General features: G+C 56.0%; 2 protein-coding genes across 3 annotated transcripts; both read left to right on the top strand.

Annotated features, from left to right (window-relative positions):
• The first annotated feature begins 267 nt into the window (after positions 1-267).
• On the top strand, positions 268-9119 carry RASSF1 (Ras association domain family member 1). 2 transcript variants are annotated; one of them, XM_040247064.1, is made up of 6 exons: positions 268-544; positions 2474-2580; positions 6631-6735; positions 6934-7231; positions 7367-7482; positions 8155-9119. In XM_040247064.1, exons 1-6 carry the CDS (start codon positions 295-297, stop codon positions 8299-8301), a joined length of 1023 nt encoding a protein of 340 aa, XP_040102998.1. In that variant the 5' UTR covers positions 268-294; the 3' UTR covers positions 8302-9119. The 2 variants fall into 2 exon arrangements, with proteins under 2 accessions (XP_040102998.1, XP_040102999.1); XM_040247065.1 differs by lacking the exons at positions 268-544; positions 2474-2580 and adding an exon at positions 2870-3315.
• Positions 9120-9925: 806 nt separating this feature from the next.
• On the top strand, positions 9926-12844 carry TUSC2 (tumor suppressor 2, mitochondrial calcium regulator). Its single transcript, XM_040247061.1, has 3 exons — positions 9926-10226; positions 11333-11453; positions 11624-12844. Exons 1-3 carry the CDS (start codon positions 10081-10083, stop codon positions 11687-11689), a joined length of 333 nt encoding a protein of 110 aa, XP_040102995.1. The 5' UTR covers positions 9926-10080; the 3' UTR covers positions 11690-12844.
• The last annotated feature ends 2100 nt before the right edge of the window (positions 12845-14944 follow it).

The following is a 14944-nucleotide window of genomic DNA, read 5'->3' as shown; positions in this document are numbered from 1 at the left end:
TTGAGGTCGTCGTGGTTGTTAAGAGGAGGGGAGTGGCTCGCGGGATGAAGGGAGGATAGGAAACGGAGGGCGGGGACTCTGAGAGAGCAGCCCTCAGCCGCACCCGCCGTCCCACTCCGCCTGCGGGCCGACACAGCGCGGGCGCCCAGGTTTCCATTGCGCCGCTCTCCTCTGCTCTCCCGCCGCTCTGCCTGAATCCTGGAGGCGGCGCCGAATCGGGGCCCGCCCCGCGGCCCCGCCCGCCCCGCGCTCGCTAGCGCCCAGAACCGGCCGGAGACCCGGCCCGACCGGGCCATGTCCGCTGAGCCTGAGCTCATTGAATTGCGGGAACTGGCACCCGAACGGTGCGCCGCCCCGGGGCGCACTCGGCTCGAGCGTGCCAATGCATTGCGCATCGCGCCGGGCACAGCTCGCAACGCCGCAAGGCAGCAGGTCCCGGGCCGGGGCCACCGCTTCCAGCCCGCGGGGCCCGCTACGCACACGTGGTGTGACCTGTGTGGCGACTTCATCTGGGGCGTCGTGCGCAAGGGTCTGCAGTGCGCGCGTGAGTAGCGGACCCAAGAGCTGGCGGGAGCGAAACGGGCAGCCAAGGGACAGCCCCGTCGCTGAGGGCCAAGTTGCGACGGAGGGGGTCAGGGGGGACAGTCCCCACGGACCAGGTCCGTTACCTTTGCCCCATAGCACAAGAGAGTGCAGGCTGATAGTTTATAACCTTGCCAAGCTCCACCTGCCTCTGAGACAGTTAGGCAAACGCGCTTCTCTGTAAACAAGGTACTACTTTCAAGTTTAACCAGTGCCTTGGCCCTTCTTGAGAAAGGCTTGTGCCTGTCAGTCTCTGGACTCACATTCTTACACTTACCCCTTTGGAAAGATTCATTTGCCAAGTCCCCGAGGAGAATCCCTGTGGTGAAGGGAACTTACCCACCTATGGGAGAAGGCCTGGAAATAGTCAGAAACGGGCACAGGGCTACAAGCAGGAGTTTTGAGTCTGCCTTTAGCAAATACCTATTGGAGGTTCAGTCAACCAGCTGTTAAAACATGAAACGCAACCACACGCCAGCTGGTGCTTCTGCCCTCCCAGAAATCACCAGCAAGCTGAGGTTGCTGTCTCTCTGGCCATACACCATCTAGAAACACTTGAGATGCTTTTATAGCCCTCCAAACCTCTACCCTTGGATCTTACTGCAGACCTGTTGAATCAGTCAGGTCACTGAGAGTGTACCAGCGATTTTTAAAAACAGGTCGTTCTAATGTGTAGCCTGGGTTGAGAATCACTGCTCTGGCCCATTTAGGAACTTAGGGAAGATGTCCCAAGCCTGTGTGTGATGGAGACCCTCTCATCTAGTACAGGAGTTTGTCTTTATTCAGCTAGGGCGAGTATGGGACTTGTGGCAGCATACAAAGCATGAACAAGGGCTGGGAAGATAGCAGTGTTCCCAAGGAGAAATAAAGTGGCCATGGGAATGAAAAACAGGACAATTTAGGTGTGTGTCAGAAGCAGAAACAAGAGAGGCATCAAGGATGAGTTGGGGTGGTTTGGTCTGGTTTTTGTTTTTTGCTGAGTTGAGGAACTCTGGCAAGGGCAAGGGTGAGGAGAAGTGAAGAATTAAAAGGAGTAGGAAAGTGAGTTAAATGTTGGCCATGTCAGGTTGAAATGTTTATTGGACAGCCAAGTGAAGATACTGACACACAGAATTTGATCTCAAGGAGGTCAGATGGAAGCCTTGGATCTAAGATAGGTCAGTGTACACAGAGAAGAAAAGCGATCAGGACTGAGCCTCGGACACTCCACCATTAGATCTGGAAGCTGAAACAGAACTGAAGCCCCCTGAACAGGGGTTACAGTGAGGTGGGAGGAAACCCGCGGTAGTGAGGGCCCCGGGGAATCCGGAGAGCAACCATCAGACGAGGCTGAAGAGGTGAAGGGACCACCGCATTCCGCGGTGCGGTCTCTGAGTTTCCTGGAGGGAGGGGAGCAAGACTGACTGGAATGGGTAGAGGATGAAGGCGAGGAATTAAGTAAGAGACCAGTGTTGGTAAGTTTTGAGTGTAAGGGGAATAGAGAAAAATGACCCGAAGAGGCACTGAGTTAAAAGTTTTTTTGTTTCCCCCTCCCGTAAATGGGAGGAAGGAGGGACGCTGATAATGAGGAAGGGGAAGTTCTGCCCTAGGCGCTAGAAATCCAACTGTTGAGCAGGCCTGGATCCCTAACAGCATGAAGTCTTCCCTGCCAGTTTCCAGGCGGGGCGGGGGGTGGGGGGGAAGGCCGGGGGCGCGGGGAGGGGGGAGGCGCGGCAGCAGCGGAGACTCTAAAATCTGAGTGGCAGTGGGTGTTAACGGGGACTGAGATAAGGCCAGTCATGGAGAACACGACGAGCAACGGCCTTCATCCCGGGGCTTCGCTTCTGTCCCCGGGACGCTCCTCCGAGCTGGTGCTGGGGTTCCTCCACCTTACGGCCAGGCCTCTCTGCAGATTGCAAGTTCACCTGCCACTACCGCTGCCGCGCGCTCGTCTCCCTAGACTGCTGCGGGCCCCGGGACCTGGGCTGGGAACCGGCGCTGGAGCGGGACACAAATGTGGTGAGCGCGGGACCGGGGAGCTTACGGGCAACGCAGGGATGCGTGGACGAGCGGGCCACACTGGAGGCGTTCCCTAGGGCCGCCCGGCGCTACGCGCAATAAACGTTTTAATAGCCGACTTCCCGGAGGCAGAGAGTGGCTAATTCTGCGCGCGGGCTCCAAAGGGTGACTGGGGGTGCTGACTCGGCCCTAATCGCCCGGAGCCGCCCAGACTGCGCGCAAGTGCAACTTCCGCACCTTCCCGCAGCTGCATCCGGCCTCGAGGCCACGCTGGTGCACACGCGCACAAGCCCCATAGTGCCCCTTGGGAGGCGGGGTCTGCGAGACGGCGCTGAACTGAGCTGCCCCAGGGCTGAGATCATTCTTGGAGGCGAGGCGTGTGTGACCCCGCCCTTCGACATCCCTCCTCCAATGAGATGACAGCTAGGTCCTGGCTGTCTACGTTTCAGTGTTAACGGTTGCGGCTCGGACACTGGTTCCGGCGCACGCACACTCATATACGGGGGCGCACGCGCACACGCGTTTGGGGCGGTGGTGGGAGTCCACCGGTGCACCGGGGCTGGCGGGCTGGCCTGCGCGGCGATGGGTGAGGCGGACGCGGGAACGCCTTCCTTCGAGATGACTTGGAACAGCACGACAAGCAGTGGCTACTGCAGCCAGGAGGACTCGGACTCAGAGCTCGAGCAGTACTTCACTGCGCGTACCTCGCTGGCGCGCAGGCCGCGTCGGGACCAGGTGGGGACCGGGGGTTGAGGGAGGCGGGCGGGGGCGATTTCTGGGATCCCGCCCCTCCACGGTACGTTGCAGTCTCGAGAGTTTGTGGGCCGCTCCTCCCTCCTGTCAGCGTGGATCTCGAATCGGACCGGGGCCAGCCCTCGGAACCGTGTGTCGGGCTTTCAGCACATCGGTACTGGGTGCCGAGCCCTTGCTGTTTCTGTCACAGACCGGTTGAACCAGGGGAAGCAGCTGAGTGGCTTGGGGTAGACCAGGGACAGGCATTATCCACCCCTTACTAAGGCTGACTGTGCAGTCTAGACTAGCACCTCGATTTCCGCGTGTGGGCCCTCCCACCTCTTCTCTGGGAGACCTGGAGGAAGTGGATGGGGAGGAGTTCTCGCCAGGAATTGAGAAGTGTGTTTAGGAGAGAGGCAAAGGAAGGTCCAGGCCCCTCCATTTCCACTCCTGGATGGAGCTAGCTTGGTCCCCACCTCTTGCCGGTCCCGGCCTGTCACCAGCTGCTGGAATGTGGAAGACTCTGTCTCCCCTCCTCTTCGGTGGACCGGGAGTACTCGCTTGGGCAGCATATATAGAAAAATCAGAGCAGACCCGGGGATCTGGGAATGGCCGGGAAGGAAGCCTTGTTTTGGACTGTCAGCATTCAGGAGCACTTTACCCACGAAAGGTGGGAAAGGCTAGATTGTAAAATGCCCTGAGCGGGATCAAGAGATAGGGGTTACTAATCTAGGACTATAAGGTGTGGTACTGGAGCAGCTGTGCCTCTGAGAGCCTCCCAGATGTCCCCATTATCAGAGACCTTCCTCTGTGCTGTGTACCATGTGTGACCATCAGGCTCAGAGCTGGTACACTTCAGCAGAGCAGGAAAGAGAGATGGGGACCATGAAGTGAAGTTCAGTATACCTGGCAGCAATGGGGCAGAATTCCTTACATGGGCCAAGAGAAAGGAGTTATGGGTGATTATTTAGATGAAAATTCTGTACCTTGAAAGCTCAGTCCAGAGTTTGGGTGCAAGGTTTGAGGGTGGATCCCTGGGAATGTCCCTGTCCCTGTGTCACTCAGGCCTGAGCCATTTTCCATCGTGGAAAGGTGAGAAAAACCACAAGACACTAACCAATTGAAAAGCGGGCTGTGGAGTCCCAAGATACATACATATCTTGTATGTAAGATATGTATACCTATGGCTGATTCATGTTGATATATGGCAGAAACCAACATGATATTATAAAGCAATTATCCTTCAGTTAAAAATAAGTTAAAAAAAAAAAAAACAGTCACTCTGGACAGTGGCAGAGTAGAGGGTGAGTGGCTAGAGTGCAGCAGAAGGGAAATTCCAAGGTTCTGTTGTATGTCCCTCTGGGACAACTTGTGGAATTCTCCTCCAGCAGTCAGTTTTAGAAAATGGAAAATGAAACTTTATCCTCTAGAATCCTGGCAGGACAGTGCAGTACCTCCAGTCCCAACTCCTTGAGGGAGGTTCACCTGGAGAAGGGAAGGGGCTGGAACTGAGGTCACTGCATCCCAGTCAGGGGCTCTTGGACAACCCAGGAAGGGAAGAAGGAGGACCCAGGCTAAAGCTCAGAGCCATCATAAGGAAGGGGAATAAGTGAGTAGCATCCCTTTGATCACCCTGTTCTGTAAACAGAATTCTCGTCCTTCTTGCCCTGGCACTAGATTCTGCTCAGCTTTCCTCTTGCCCCTAGCACCTCTTCCATCCTGACACTCCTTTCCGCTGGGGCATGCCTTGTCCAAAATCCTCTCCTTGGATGGAACAAACACATCCGTCCTTTATTCCCAGCCCCTCTAGTCATCATTTTATCCCCCCCACATCCCTCATTTTCCAGGATCCACACCGTTTGTTCTTACCAGTCCTACAAGATTTCCAACTGTCTCCAACAAGGTTTCTGCTAGAGTTTTTCACTTCTCAATGCTCTTTTCTATCTACGAGACTTGGAAGCTTGGGGAAGCAAATAGGCTTTGGTTCCCACCCCTCCTCCAGAGCCTCAGTCCTCAGTGTCAACAGCTTGCTGACAGCTGAACAGCTGCAGGTAGTAGGTGAAGAGCATATTGCTAAAAGGCTGTGAACTCTACCCTACCCCTCATCTGTCCTTCCTATTGTTCACATGAGATGGTGTAAGCTTGAAAGTGAAAGCGGTAGACCGAGGCAAGAATGCTGGAGTGGGTAGCCATTTCCTTCTCCAGAGGATCTTCCCCACCCAGGGATTGAACCCAGGTCTCCTGTATTGCAGGCAGATTCTTTACCATCTGAGCTATCAGATGGTTTAAGCTTAGGGGGCTCCAAAGCAGTAGTCAGGAAGAAGTCTGGCTGTCCTGGCTCAAAGCTGAGCGCAAGATTAAGGTTATTCTGCAGATGGGAACTTCTCTGGGACAGCGCATTGGTCAGTGATGATCTCAGCTGAGTTTGTGACACTCCCATTCCTACTACAGCCTGTCTGACGGCAACAGGAAGTAAGGCTGATGCAATGAAACAAGGGAGTTTGGCTGAAGCCCTGGCCCATACGCCACCCTTCTGACAAGAATCCAGTCGCTGGAGGAACAAGGGGAAGGGCTGAGTGGTGGAACTAAAATCTTTGGGCTGAACCCTCTAGACCAGCAGGGAGGAGGTGCATAAGCTTCCCTGTTTGGCACTTGTGGGACAGGCTCTACTAGAAGGCTGCCCATGTCCACCTCTGGCAGATTGGAGCCTGGCCTGTAGCTGCCTTTTGTGCAACTTGGGTCAAGATCAAATGACATGTCATAGTGGTTTTCACACTGTGTCTGAGACATGTAGGCCTGGCCCCAATCCCCCACCAAGAAGTGTTAAGGTTGTAGCAGTTGCCCCTCTCCTCCTGCCCCCTGGTGGCTGGTCTCCTGGCATGTACCAATCCCTGTACCTCTCCCCCTGCAGTGAGTCATGGTCAAGGCAGAGAGGCAAAGTGAACTGCCTTCTCCAGGATACACCTTGACCCCACCCGACTAGGGTGCTGAGATCAAGCTGTTCCTTCTCAGAGTCCCTGATCTTATCCTGCCCTTGATTTCAAGGTGTCCTTAGAACCTTACCCAGGGCTGAGGAGGCTCCAGGCCAGCAGCAGAGAAGCCAAATGATTCTTCCTTGGCTGTCTCCATAGAATGCAGAACCAGGAGCTGTGCTGGTTTCCTTTCATCAGGCCATGAACTGTGTTGTCAGTTTCCAAAGGCTGCCCACAGGCCATTTTACAGAGCGGTCCACCAGAAGTTTATCGTCTTGCCTGTGACATACATTGCAGAGGAATGGGTTCTGTGAGGGCCTTCTCTCCATGCCTGCTCATGTTTCAGGACGAGCCCGTGGAGTGGGAGACACCTGACCTTTCTCAAGCTGAGATCGAGCAGAAGATCAAGGAGTACAATGGCCAGATCAACAGCAACTTGTTCATGAGCCTGGTGAGTTGACAGCCTATTCTGGAGAGAGATAGGAACCAAGCCACATGCCTGATGCCCAGAAGGTCAGAGTTGAGGTATTCTTGGGAAGGCCTGAGCAGTGATTTATTCACACCCACCCTAGCCCCAAGTGGACTGGTAGTTTCCAGTCCTGTTCCATCTCATCTGGCACCTAATCACAGTTTGGTTTTTCCTCTTTAGAACAAGGATGGCTCCTACACAGGCTTCATCAAGGTTCAGCTGAAGCTGGTGCGCCCTGTCTCAGTTCCCTCCAGCAAGAAGCCACCCTCCCTGCAGGATGCCCGGCGAGGCCCAGGGCGGGGCACAGCCGTGAAACGCCGCACCTCCTTCTACCTGCCCAAGGATGCTGTCAAGCACCTGCACGTGTTATCACGCACACGGGCACGTGAGGTCATCGAGGCCCTGTTGCGCAAATTCCTGGTGGTGGATGACCCTCGCAAGTTTGCACTCTTTGAGCGGGCTGAGCGCCATGGCCAAGGTGGGCTTCCCACCCCATCCCACCATGTGTGAGGGTATATACACATGCAGGAGCATGTGCTCCTGTGCATGCAGGAGCTGAGGGGGCTGTGCCTGGCTCTAATTAAACCCTCCCTTCCCTCTGCCTGGCCCACAGTGTACCTCCGGAAGCTGTCCGATGATGAGCAGCCCCTACGCCTCCGGCTCCTTGCAGGGCCCAGTGAGAAGGCCCTAAGCTTTGTGCTAAAGGAGAATGACTCTGGGGAGGTGAATGTGAGTAACAGCTCTCCTTAGTTTCTTGGGTGTGACTGGGCAGGACTGGAGGGTTGCAGTTACCATAAGACTTGAAGGAGCAACAGGGCTGCGGACAAGCCCTGCAAAGCCTCTGCAGAAGTGTGTGAGCCTTGCTGCTAAAGTGGGGGTTTCCAGGAAATTCATGCCAAGGTCTAGGGCTTGTCTCAGGAAACCAGGAAGAACTATCTTGATGCACTGCTCTTTCCTGTTGTGGGAAGTCCTCAGGAGATGCAGGAGTCCATCTGATGGTGTGGTGATCTCAGGCCAGGTCAGAGCCACACAGATAGGCACAGGACAACATGGAGGTGCCCGTCTTTAGGCATTAGAACTTCTTACCAGGAAGCTGTCCAGCTCCCTGGTAGTGCCTCTGCAGAGTGAGATTAAACTCAGAGAAAGGAGGCATGACCTGTCCACAGGTAGCTAAGGAACACTGGTTTGGTTGCCTGTCTGCGAGATCACTGCCCTACTTTGTGGGCCCCATCTTCTCTATGTATTGTTGTTGGGCATCTTAACACAGACCGTGCAGGCAAGAACCTGACACTGGAAAGCACCGTCCTAGCTGCATGATCGTGATAAAGTCATCTTCTGTTGGGAGAGCCTACCAGCTTGGTAGTGCCTGCTGTAGCTTGTGTCTCCCTTCTCCCCCTCCAGTGGGACGCTTTCAGCATGCCTGAGCTACACAACTTTCTGCGCATCCTGCAACGGGAGGAAGAGGAACACCTCCGCCAGATCCTGCAGAAGTACTCCTATTGTCGCCAGAAGATCCAGGAAGCCCTGCACGCCTGCCCCCTGGGGTGACCTCTTGTACCCTGGGGTGGAAGGAGGAGAGTAGGCAGCGCCAAGGGCGTGCCGTGTGAGTGTGCAAAGGCCCCTGTGGCCTGAGGAATGAGTGTGCATGGAGGCCCTCTCTTGCTGGGGGAACGAGCCCAGAGAACAGCGAAGGAGCTGGCCCCCTGTGTCCACCAGTGGGTGGAGCAGAGCATGGCTCTTCACCCTTCTGCCTGTCGCCTACTGGGTCATGGTGGGCCAGGGTTGCCCTTGGAAGCGGCTCCAGGCTTGCAGCATGGGTAGAGGAGACAGAAGTCTCTTTAAATTTGTCTCAGATATGAGAATCTTGGAGACCCTACAAACAGAATAGGGTCATTTGCAGGGATGAGGGCCCTTGTCTATGCAGAATGGTTGTGTGATTTGGGTCTTGGATGGGGGAGGGGGGTGTCTCAGGATAGCCCTATCAGAACCAAGGGTGAGTGTTCAAGATAAGACAGGCATCAAGGAAGAGTCTAGGGTTCCCTCTCCAGCACCCTCTGACTCCTCACACACCTTCAGGTCAGGGAGTGCTGGCTAAGGGTGCAGCAGTAGTGCCTCTGCCTCCTCCAAGGAGGATGTCCCTGGGCCTGGCTCTCTGTGAATGTGGGCACTGGCCCACGTGTCTGTGCCTTGTTTGCCAGTCAAAGCCAGGGTCTTTCCCTTGGGTATTTTTGATGATGTATGCGAATGTATGTACTATTTTGTGGCCTCAGCTGAATGCCTCCTGTGGGGAAAGGGTTGGGGGTGATAGTCATCAGGGCCTGGGGTCTGAGAGAATTGGCTAAATAAAGATTTAAGAATTCTCCTGCTTTTGGATTCTTTATTATGGGCCCTCATCTGTAACTGCCCCACATGCCAGTGGCTGCCAAGATTGATGGCTCACAGTAACTCACAGTAACTATGGGACAAATCTGTGAAGGATCTGGTATATGGATATGTACTCAGTCATCACTCAAACCCTGTGGCTAAGGTTGTAGTGGGGGTAAGAACATCAACTGCCAGAGCTTAGAGAAACCACACACTCCGTGCTGTGGAAGGCGCTTCACCAAATATTGAGATCCTATTGTGGACCAGACACTGGTCATGGTACCAAAGGTACAGATGTTAATGTCCACAAACCTTCGTAAAGCAAGGCTTCTGGTGGGTTTGGAAAGAACACTGAATTTCAAGTTCTTTGGCCCTGAATGTAGATATACAACCATTGGCCAATTCCTTAATTTTATTTAGGTTCAGTTTCTCCTCGACATGCCACAGTTGGGGATGGCAGGTATGGGGATAGAAGCCAGATGGGCACTGACCAGTCTGGCCTGGAGTCAGGCCCTAAAGTGCTGGTTTGGGGGAGGTACCCGGTGGTTGGGCAGGTCCGCTGAGCCCGACTCTAGGGGTCGGGGACATAAGAGCCGCCATACAAGCTAAAGAAACCAGGCGGAGGACAGCCACCGCTTTCTCTGGTGGGAGCAGCCCGAGCTGGAGAGAGCGTGGCCTGCTGGGAGCTGACGTCTCGCGGTGCATGCTGGGCTACTAGCATCTGAGGGCGGCTGTTGGTCCCGACCCGCGGACTGACGAGAGAAGCAGCCAATCAGAGGGGGCAGCATGCGGCGCATTCGGAAGCGGAAGTGAGGTTTCCGTGGAGACAGCGGAGCCTGCGGAAGGCGGCGGCAGCGGCGGCGGCGGCATCTGCGAGCCAAGGCCCAGGCAGGGTATGGTGGCGCCGGCGGCCTTGTAAGAGCGAAGTTACCGCGGGGCCCGCCATGCGCCGGCGGCCCTGACATGGGCGCCAGCGGCTCCAAAGCTCGGGGCCTGTGGCCCTTCACCTCGGCGGCGGGGGCCGGCGGCCCAGAGGCGGCGGTCGCTGAGCAAGCTTTGGTGCGACCGCGAGGCCGAGTCGTGCCCCCCTTCGTATTCACGCGCCGCGGGTAAGGGCGCGGGGTTCCGCCCCCGGGAGGACAGACGGGCGGCTGGGCGTCTCGCGACATGGGGCGCTCCCGCCGCTGTACCCCCTACACCCGAGTCAGGACGACTTCCATATTTCAGGTCCCCATAGGAACAAGGGGTGGGGAAAGCCGAACAGGCGGTTCCTGGTGGCCTGGCTGCTCTGAAGGTCTCCCTAGGAGAAGAGTGGGCCTGAGGCTTGTCCCTGGGCAGGTCCTCCGTACGATAAAGCTAAGACAGGGTCTCCCTGAGACTCCAGAACCTCTTCCTTTCATCCCTTCTATCCCAGCCTGCTCGCCGAAGGCTCCTATTCTCCCTCACCCCCAGTTCTCCCTAAAAGAGAATGATCCTCTGTTTTGTCTGTTTCCGTTCCCCCCAGTGGTAGGGTGGGACCTCTCTGGGTAGTGGCTGGGAGAGTAGGACTGGGCCCTAGCGTTGAGGCAGGAACCTGGGGAAAAAGACCCTCAGCCCAGGTATGTTTTCCCAGATCTGGGGGCACTGACCTCTCCCCTCCCCCAAGGGCCCCAGATAGGAGCACTAGATGGGCCTGGTTCTGATGTGCCCTGGGGACTGCTGCTCAGGTGTTGCTGGGATTTGGATGTAGAATCTAGGAGGACCCCAACAATGGCAGTTTGGTTGCATCAGCCACCTGGACCGGGGAGGATTCAGCCTTTTTTCTTCAGGCTCCCTCCTAGCTCAGGCATCTGCTATCTCAGGCTTTGGCCTTGGGCCAGCAGTGTCTTACGGAGTGAGACCAGCATGCCCAGGCCACCATCCTTCTCACTCTAGAAGTCCTGGGTGAAGGCAGGGGCCTGATGGAATGGCTACTCTTGCTGAACAAACCAGTGTTGTTTTGGTATGGCCTCTCTTCTTAGGGTCTGACAGAGTAGCACTGGCCGCCATCCTACTCCCCACTTTCTAGTGGACCCCAGATCCTAAGCGAAAGATTCTCCAGACATATTAACCTCCCTTTCTCCCACCAAGGTTTTTCTTCCCCACTAGGGGGAGGGCATACTTCCTGTGGTCTGTGGCATTTGCCATGACTAGCGTGGGGCCCCAGCCCAGCCTGTTCCCCTCTCCCTCTGCACAGCTCCATGTTCTATGACGAGGATGGGGATCTGGCTCACGAATTCTATGAGGAGACAATCGTCACCAAGAACGGGCAGAAGCGGGCCAAGCTGAGGCGGGTGCATAAGAACCTGATTCCTCAGGTGAGGGGCTGGGCAGTGGCCACAGAGCCTGTGTTGAATGTGTGGAGGCAGACCCAGATGGGGTCTGCTGTCGTGGTGGGGGTTCGGGGGGGAGGAACTGGGAGGAACAGGAAGGCTTACTGGAATAGGGGCCCTGAGCCAGCCCTCACTAGCCTCTGTTTCCATGGCAGGGCACCGTGAAGCTGGATCCCCCCCGCATCCACGTGGATTTCCCTGTGATCCTCTATGAGGTGTGAGCCTGGGGGGTGGCAGGCATAAACACCCCCTGCCCCAGCAAGACACCCCCAGGCTCAAGGTGTGGCTTCCATTGAGGAACCTAGGCTGGGGCCACAACCGTGAATAAACTCCACTGGCCTGGAACGTTCAGCTGTGAGCAGGGCAGTCCTACAGTGCTGGTTGGGTGTTGGTTTGTATGTGGACCAGAGATGGCTGGAAGCTGGTGAGGGCTGATGGCGGAGTTACCAGTCCACCTTTCCCAGCAATCCCTACAAGGAGCATGGCAGGGCACATGCTGGTCAGGAATGCCTGGTTCCTGTGCCCTTGCCTGGCCTGCATTCTTCCAAGCTTGCCTAGGGCCCAGCCCTGCTAGAGGCTACAGCACTTTACAAGCAAGGTCTGCCTTTTTCCAGCCCCAGGGCAATGGGAGCTCTACAAAAGTGGGAACTTCCTTTCCCTCACTTCCTTTACCCTCTCGTTGGAGCATTTCAGCCGTTTGCTACCTCGATTCCTCCCATGTTGGACAGAGGCTGGGGGCACAACAAGCCTGATTTTTCCTGCCTACCTGCCCATTTGTTCCCAGCCCCAGATGGATGGACAATTTGCTGGCTGTTAATAGGAGTAGGGACTGGTGTGGGAGGTTTCTCCCTCTACCCAGGGCTGGCCCGATCCCTCCCCACTGCAACTAGTTGTTCTCCCCGCTACAAGTTGAGAGGGCAGAGGATGGGGATCAGGAAGGGCTCTGGATGCCTGTGCCCCATCCCACCTGCTGTATCTAATCCCCCTTGCCCTTGCACATCCACCACCCTGTGGTAAGGCACAGCACCCTAGGGCTGGTGCCAGTAGCTCTGAGGAGCCCACCACCCCTTTTCCCTACAGTATACCCCTCCCTTCATTATCAGTCAAGAGATAAGTACTGGAGCCCCTGGATAGGGGCAGAAAGGAGAGAACAACCATTAATAGGAATACTTAAAATGTGAAAGCTTGTAAATAGTCTAGTCCATGATGTTGTTGGGGCAGAGTCTGATTTCTACATAGAAATGACTTTTTTTTTAAATTCCTTACAGTGCAAACTCTGTGCTTTAAGCGTGTGAGAAATGGCTTGGGGAGGGTAGTCCTCAATCTAGGAAGGCTGTTGTGTTATTTGTTCAATAAAATTATTTGTAGACCCTGCATACAAGACTGACATCCTCTGAGGCTGTGACACCCAGTATCTGGACTACCACATGGGCATAGAAGGTAGACCTGGGTCCAGGACTCTGGCAAGGTCCAGAGTGAGCCTGAGCCCAGCCTGCGGGCATCCCAGCTACAACCAGCAGGTGGCAGTGTATTCACACAGACCTCACTACAAGCCCACTCAGGATGGAGAGCCACTCCTGTATTAGGGTCAGTAAGTGGAGACCCTGGAATTGGAAGGCCCTGGGATACTTCAGTAGGGATTGGCCCCACCTGCCTGACCTGAGATGATAGTGTGACCTCAGATAGGTCTGGAACAGTTGTTCTGTCCCCAGCTGAGGCAGCTGACCCTATGTGAGGTCACAGCCTGAGCCCCATAGACCTTCTAGGGCCCAGCCTTAGGTGGACAGCAGCCAAGTGGGTGCCACTGCCCTTGACCCCCTGCAAAACTGCAGCCCAAATCCACTTACCTCTCCTGGTGGGCACTACCAGGAGTGTAGACTTGGGGCTTCTGTTCCAGCAGGTTAAACTCATTCACCCAGTACTTCCTCTCCTTTCTGCTCTTGCCTTCTCACCTGCCGCCTGCCCCCGTGAACATTTGGCCGACACTTCTCAGGTCGGGCTATGAGGCCAGTTCTCTGCTAGGCCTAGCTTTTGGCCATCAGCCCAACTCCCTGTAAGGGAAGAGAGAGTTCAGGGACACAAGCTGCTGGGTCTGGGAAGTTGACCTACCTGTCTTTTGGAGGTTTAAAGTGGTCAAGTCTGGAGCAAGATCACCCTCTGCAGTCTGGACTGAAAGTTTGCCTCTGGGTATCTTCCCATTTGCGCAGTAAGATGCCAGGCATAAGGCCCTATCACCCTTCACTGCCCCTCCTACTGACTGCCCCAGGGCCGGGGTTCTGCTGTGCTGGATGGCATCCCGTCATCACTGTCCCAGTGTGGGGAACTCCCTGTGCTGGGCCTGCCCTCGCTGACTCTGAAGTGGGAAACAATGGGGGTCATGGCTGTGCTTCCCCACTCCCTCCCACTGGGCTGTGTGCACTTCCTTCCTGCTGGCTGCCTGAGGAAATGTCCCTGCCCTGGAACAGTGGTCTGGCCTTTGTTTCCCCAGGGGCCCCTGCCCTTGGAGCTTCCGAGGCCTATGTCCCTTACAGAGCCGGCATGGTGGTCCAGGGACACCATCCTCCCATGCCATGTCCTGGACTCCTTGGTCATCAGGGGTAGACTGTAGGATATGTGCCCACCTCCCCCACTCCACCAGGCTTACACAGCCTTACAGGGGAGAGGCCCTAGGCATCAAAGGGGTGGGATGGTAGGTCCAGGGGGAGTAGGCCCAGGGTGATTTGAGGGTGTGCAGAGTTGTCTGCACCTCTGGAGGAGTCTGTTGGAACCCTGCTGCAGCCCTCCCTGGAGCCAGCCACATTATGGACACACTCTTCCCACAGAAATACACTTCTCCCCTCACCAATTTTGTAAGGAGCCCTGTACTCGGCAGCATCTTAGAACCAACCAGGAATGTCCTCTGACAGGAGCACCGTACAGAAGCCTCCCAGGCCCTGTCCCTCCCCGCCCCGCCCCCCATCACCCACATCAACACTCTGTCACACTTTGTCCACTCTCACATATGAGATGCTTCCTCTCTCAGTGGAAAAAAAATGACTCAGCTCCTGTAAGTTCCCTCAACACCCCCCACCCCAGGGCTGGTTCTCTTCACCACCTGCTTTAGGGAACCATCTGCCAAACATCCCCCAAGTAGTTTGACTTCCCAAAGCACCACCACCAGGGCTGCTCCCCTCATAAGCTGCTGATTTGAGGATGGGCCTCAGCCCTAGGAGCAGGTTTGGGAAGCTGTCAGCGTGGGGGAGGCTGGCACCTTGGCTGGGTCCTCCAGCCTTCCTGTCACCTGGTGCAGTTTGCTGGGCCAGGGCCTACTCAGGGGAGGGGCAGGGCAGGCAACCAGCCAGCAGGACATACCGGAGGGAAGCAGGGTCAAGGCGGTCCCTTCCCCTGCGCCTGTTCCTGGCCCTTTCCTCTCTGAGGGGCAGCAGGAAGTGAGGATAAAGGGCTGGGGTGGGAGGCGGGAGCCGGTGGGAGGGATG

This window comes from Oryx dammah, unplaced genomic scaffold (assembly GCF_014754425.2).
Source record: "Oryx dammah isolate SB20612 unplaced genomic scaffold, SCBI_Odam_1.1 HiC_scaffold_9, whole genome shotgun sequence".
In the NCBI taxonomy this organism is placed as follows: Eukaryota; Metazoa; Chordata; class Mammalia; order Artiodactyla; family Bovidae; genus Oryx; species Oryx dammah.
Note: the sequence above shows the minus strand (reverse complement) of the source record. Positions and strands in the feature narration are given on the sequence as shown.

Bases quoted from the DNA above. Each gene is read 5' to 3' on its own strand.
- RASSF1 (XM_040247064.1), top strand. From the start codon at position 295: ATGTCCGCTGAGCCTGAGCTCATTGAATTGCGGGAACTGGCACCCGAA. The intron at 545-2,473 runs GTGAGTAGCGGA...GCCTCTCTGCAG, and splicing joins CAAGGGTCTGCAGTGCGCGC to ATTGCAAGTTCACCTGCCAC. The intron at 7,483-8,154 runs GTGAGTAACAGC...CTCCCCCTCCAG, and splicing joins ATGACTCTGGGGAGGTGAAT to TGGGACGCTTTCAGCATGCC.
- TUSC2 (XM_040247061.1), top strand. From the start codon at position 10,081: ATGGGCGCCAGCGGCTCCAAAGCTCGGGGCCTGTGGCCCTTCACCTCG. The intron at 10,227-11,332 runs GTAAGGGCGCGG...CCCTCTGCACAG, and splicing joins TTCGTATTCACGCGCCGCGG to CTCCATGTTCTATGACGAGG. The intron at 11,454-11,623 runs GTGAGGGGCTGG...TTTCCATGGCAG, and splicing joins ATAAGAACCTGATTCCTCAG to GGCACCGTGAAGCTGGATCC.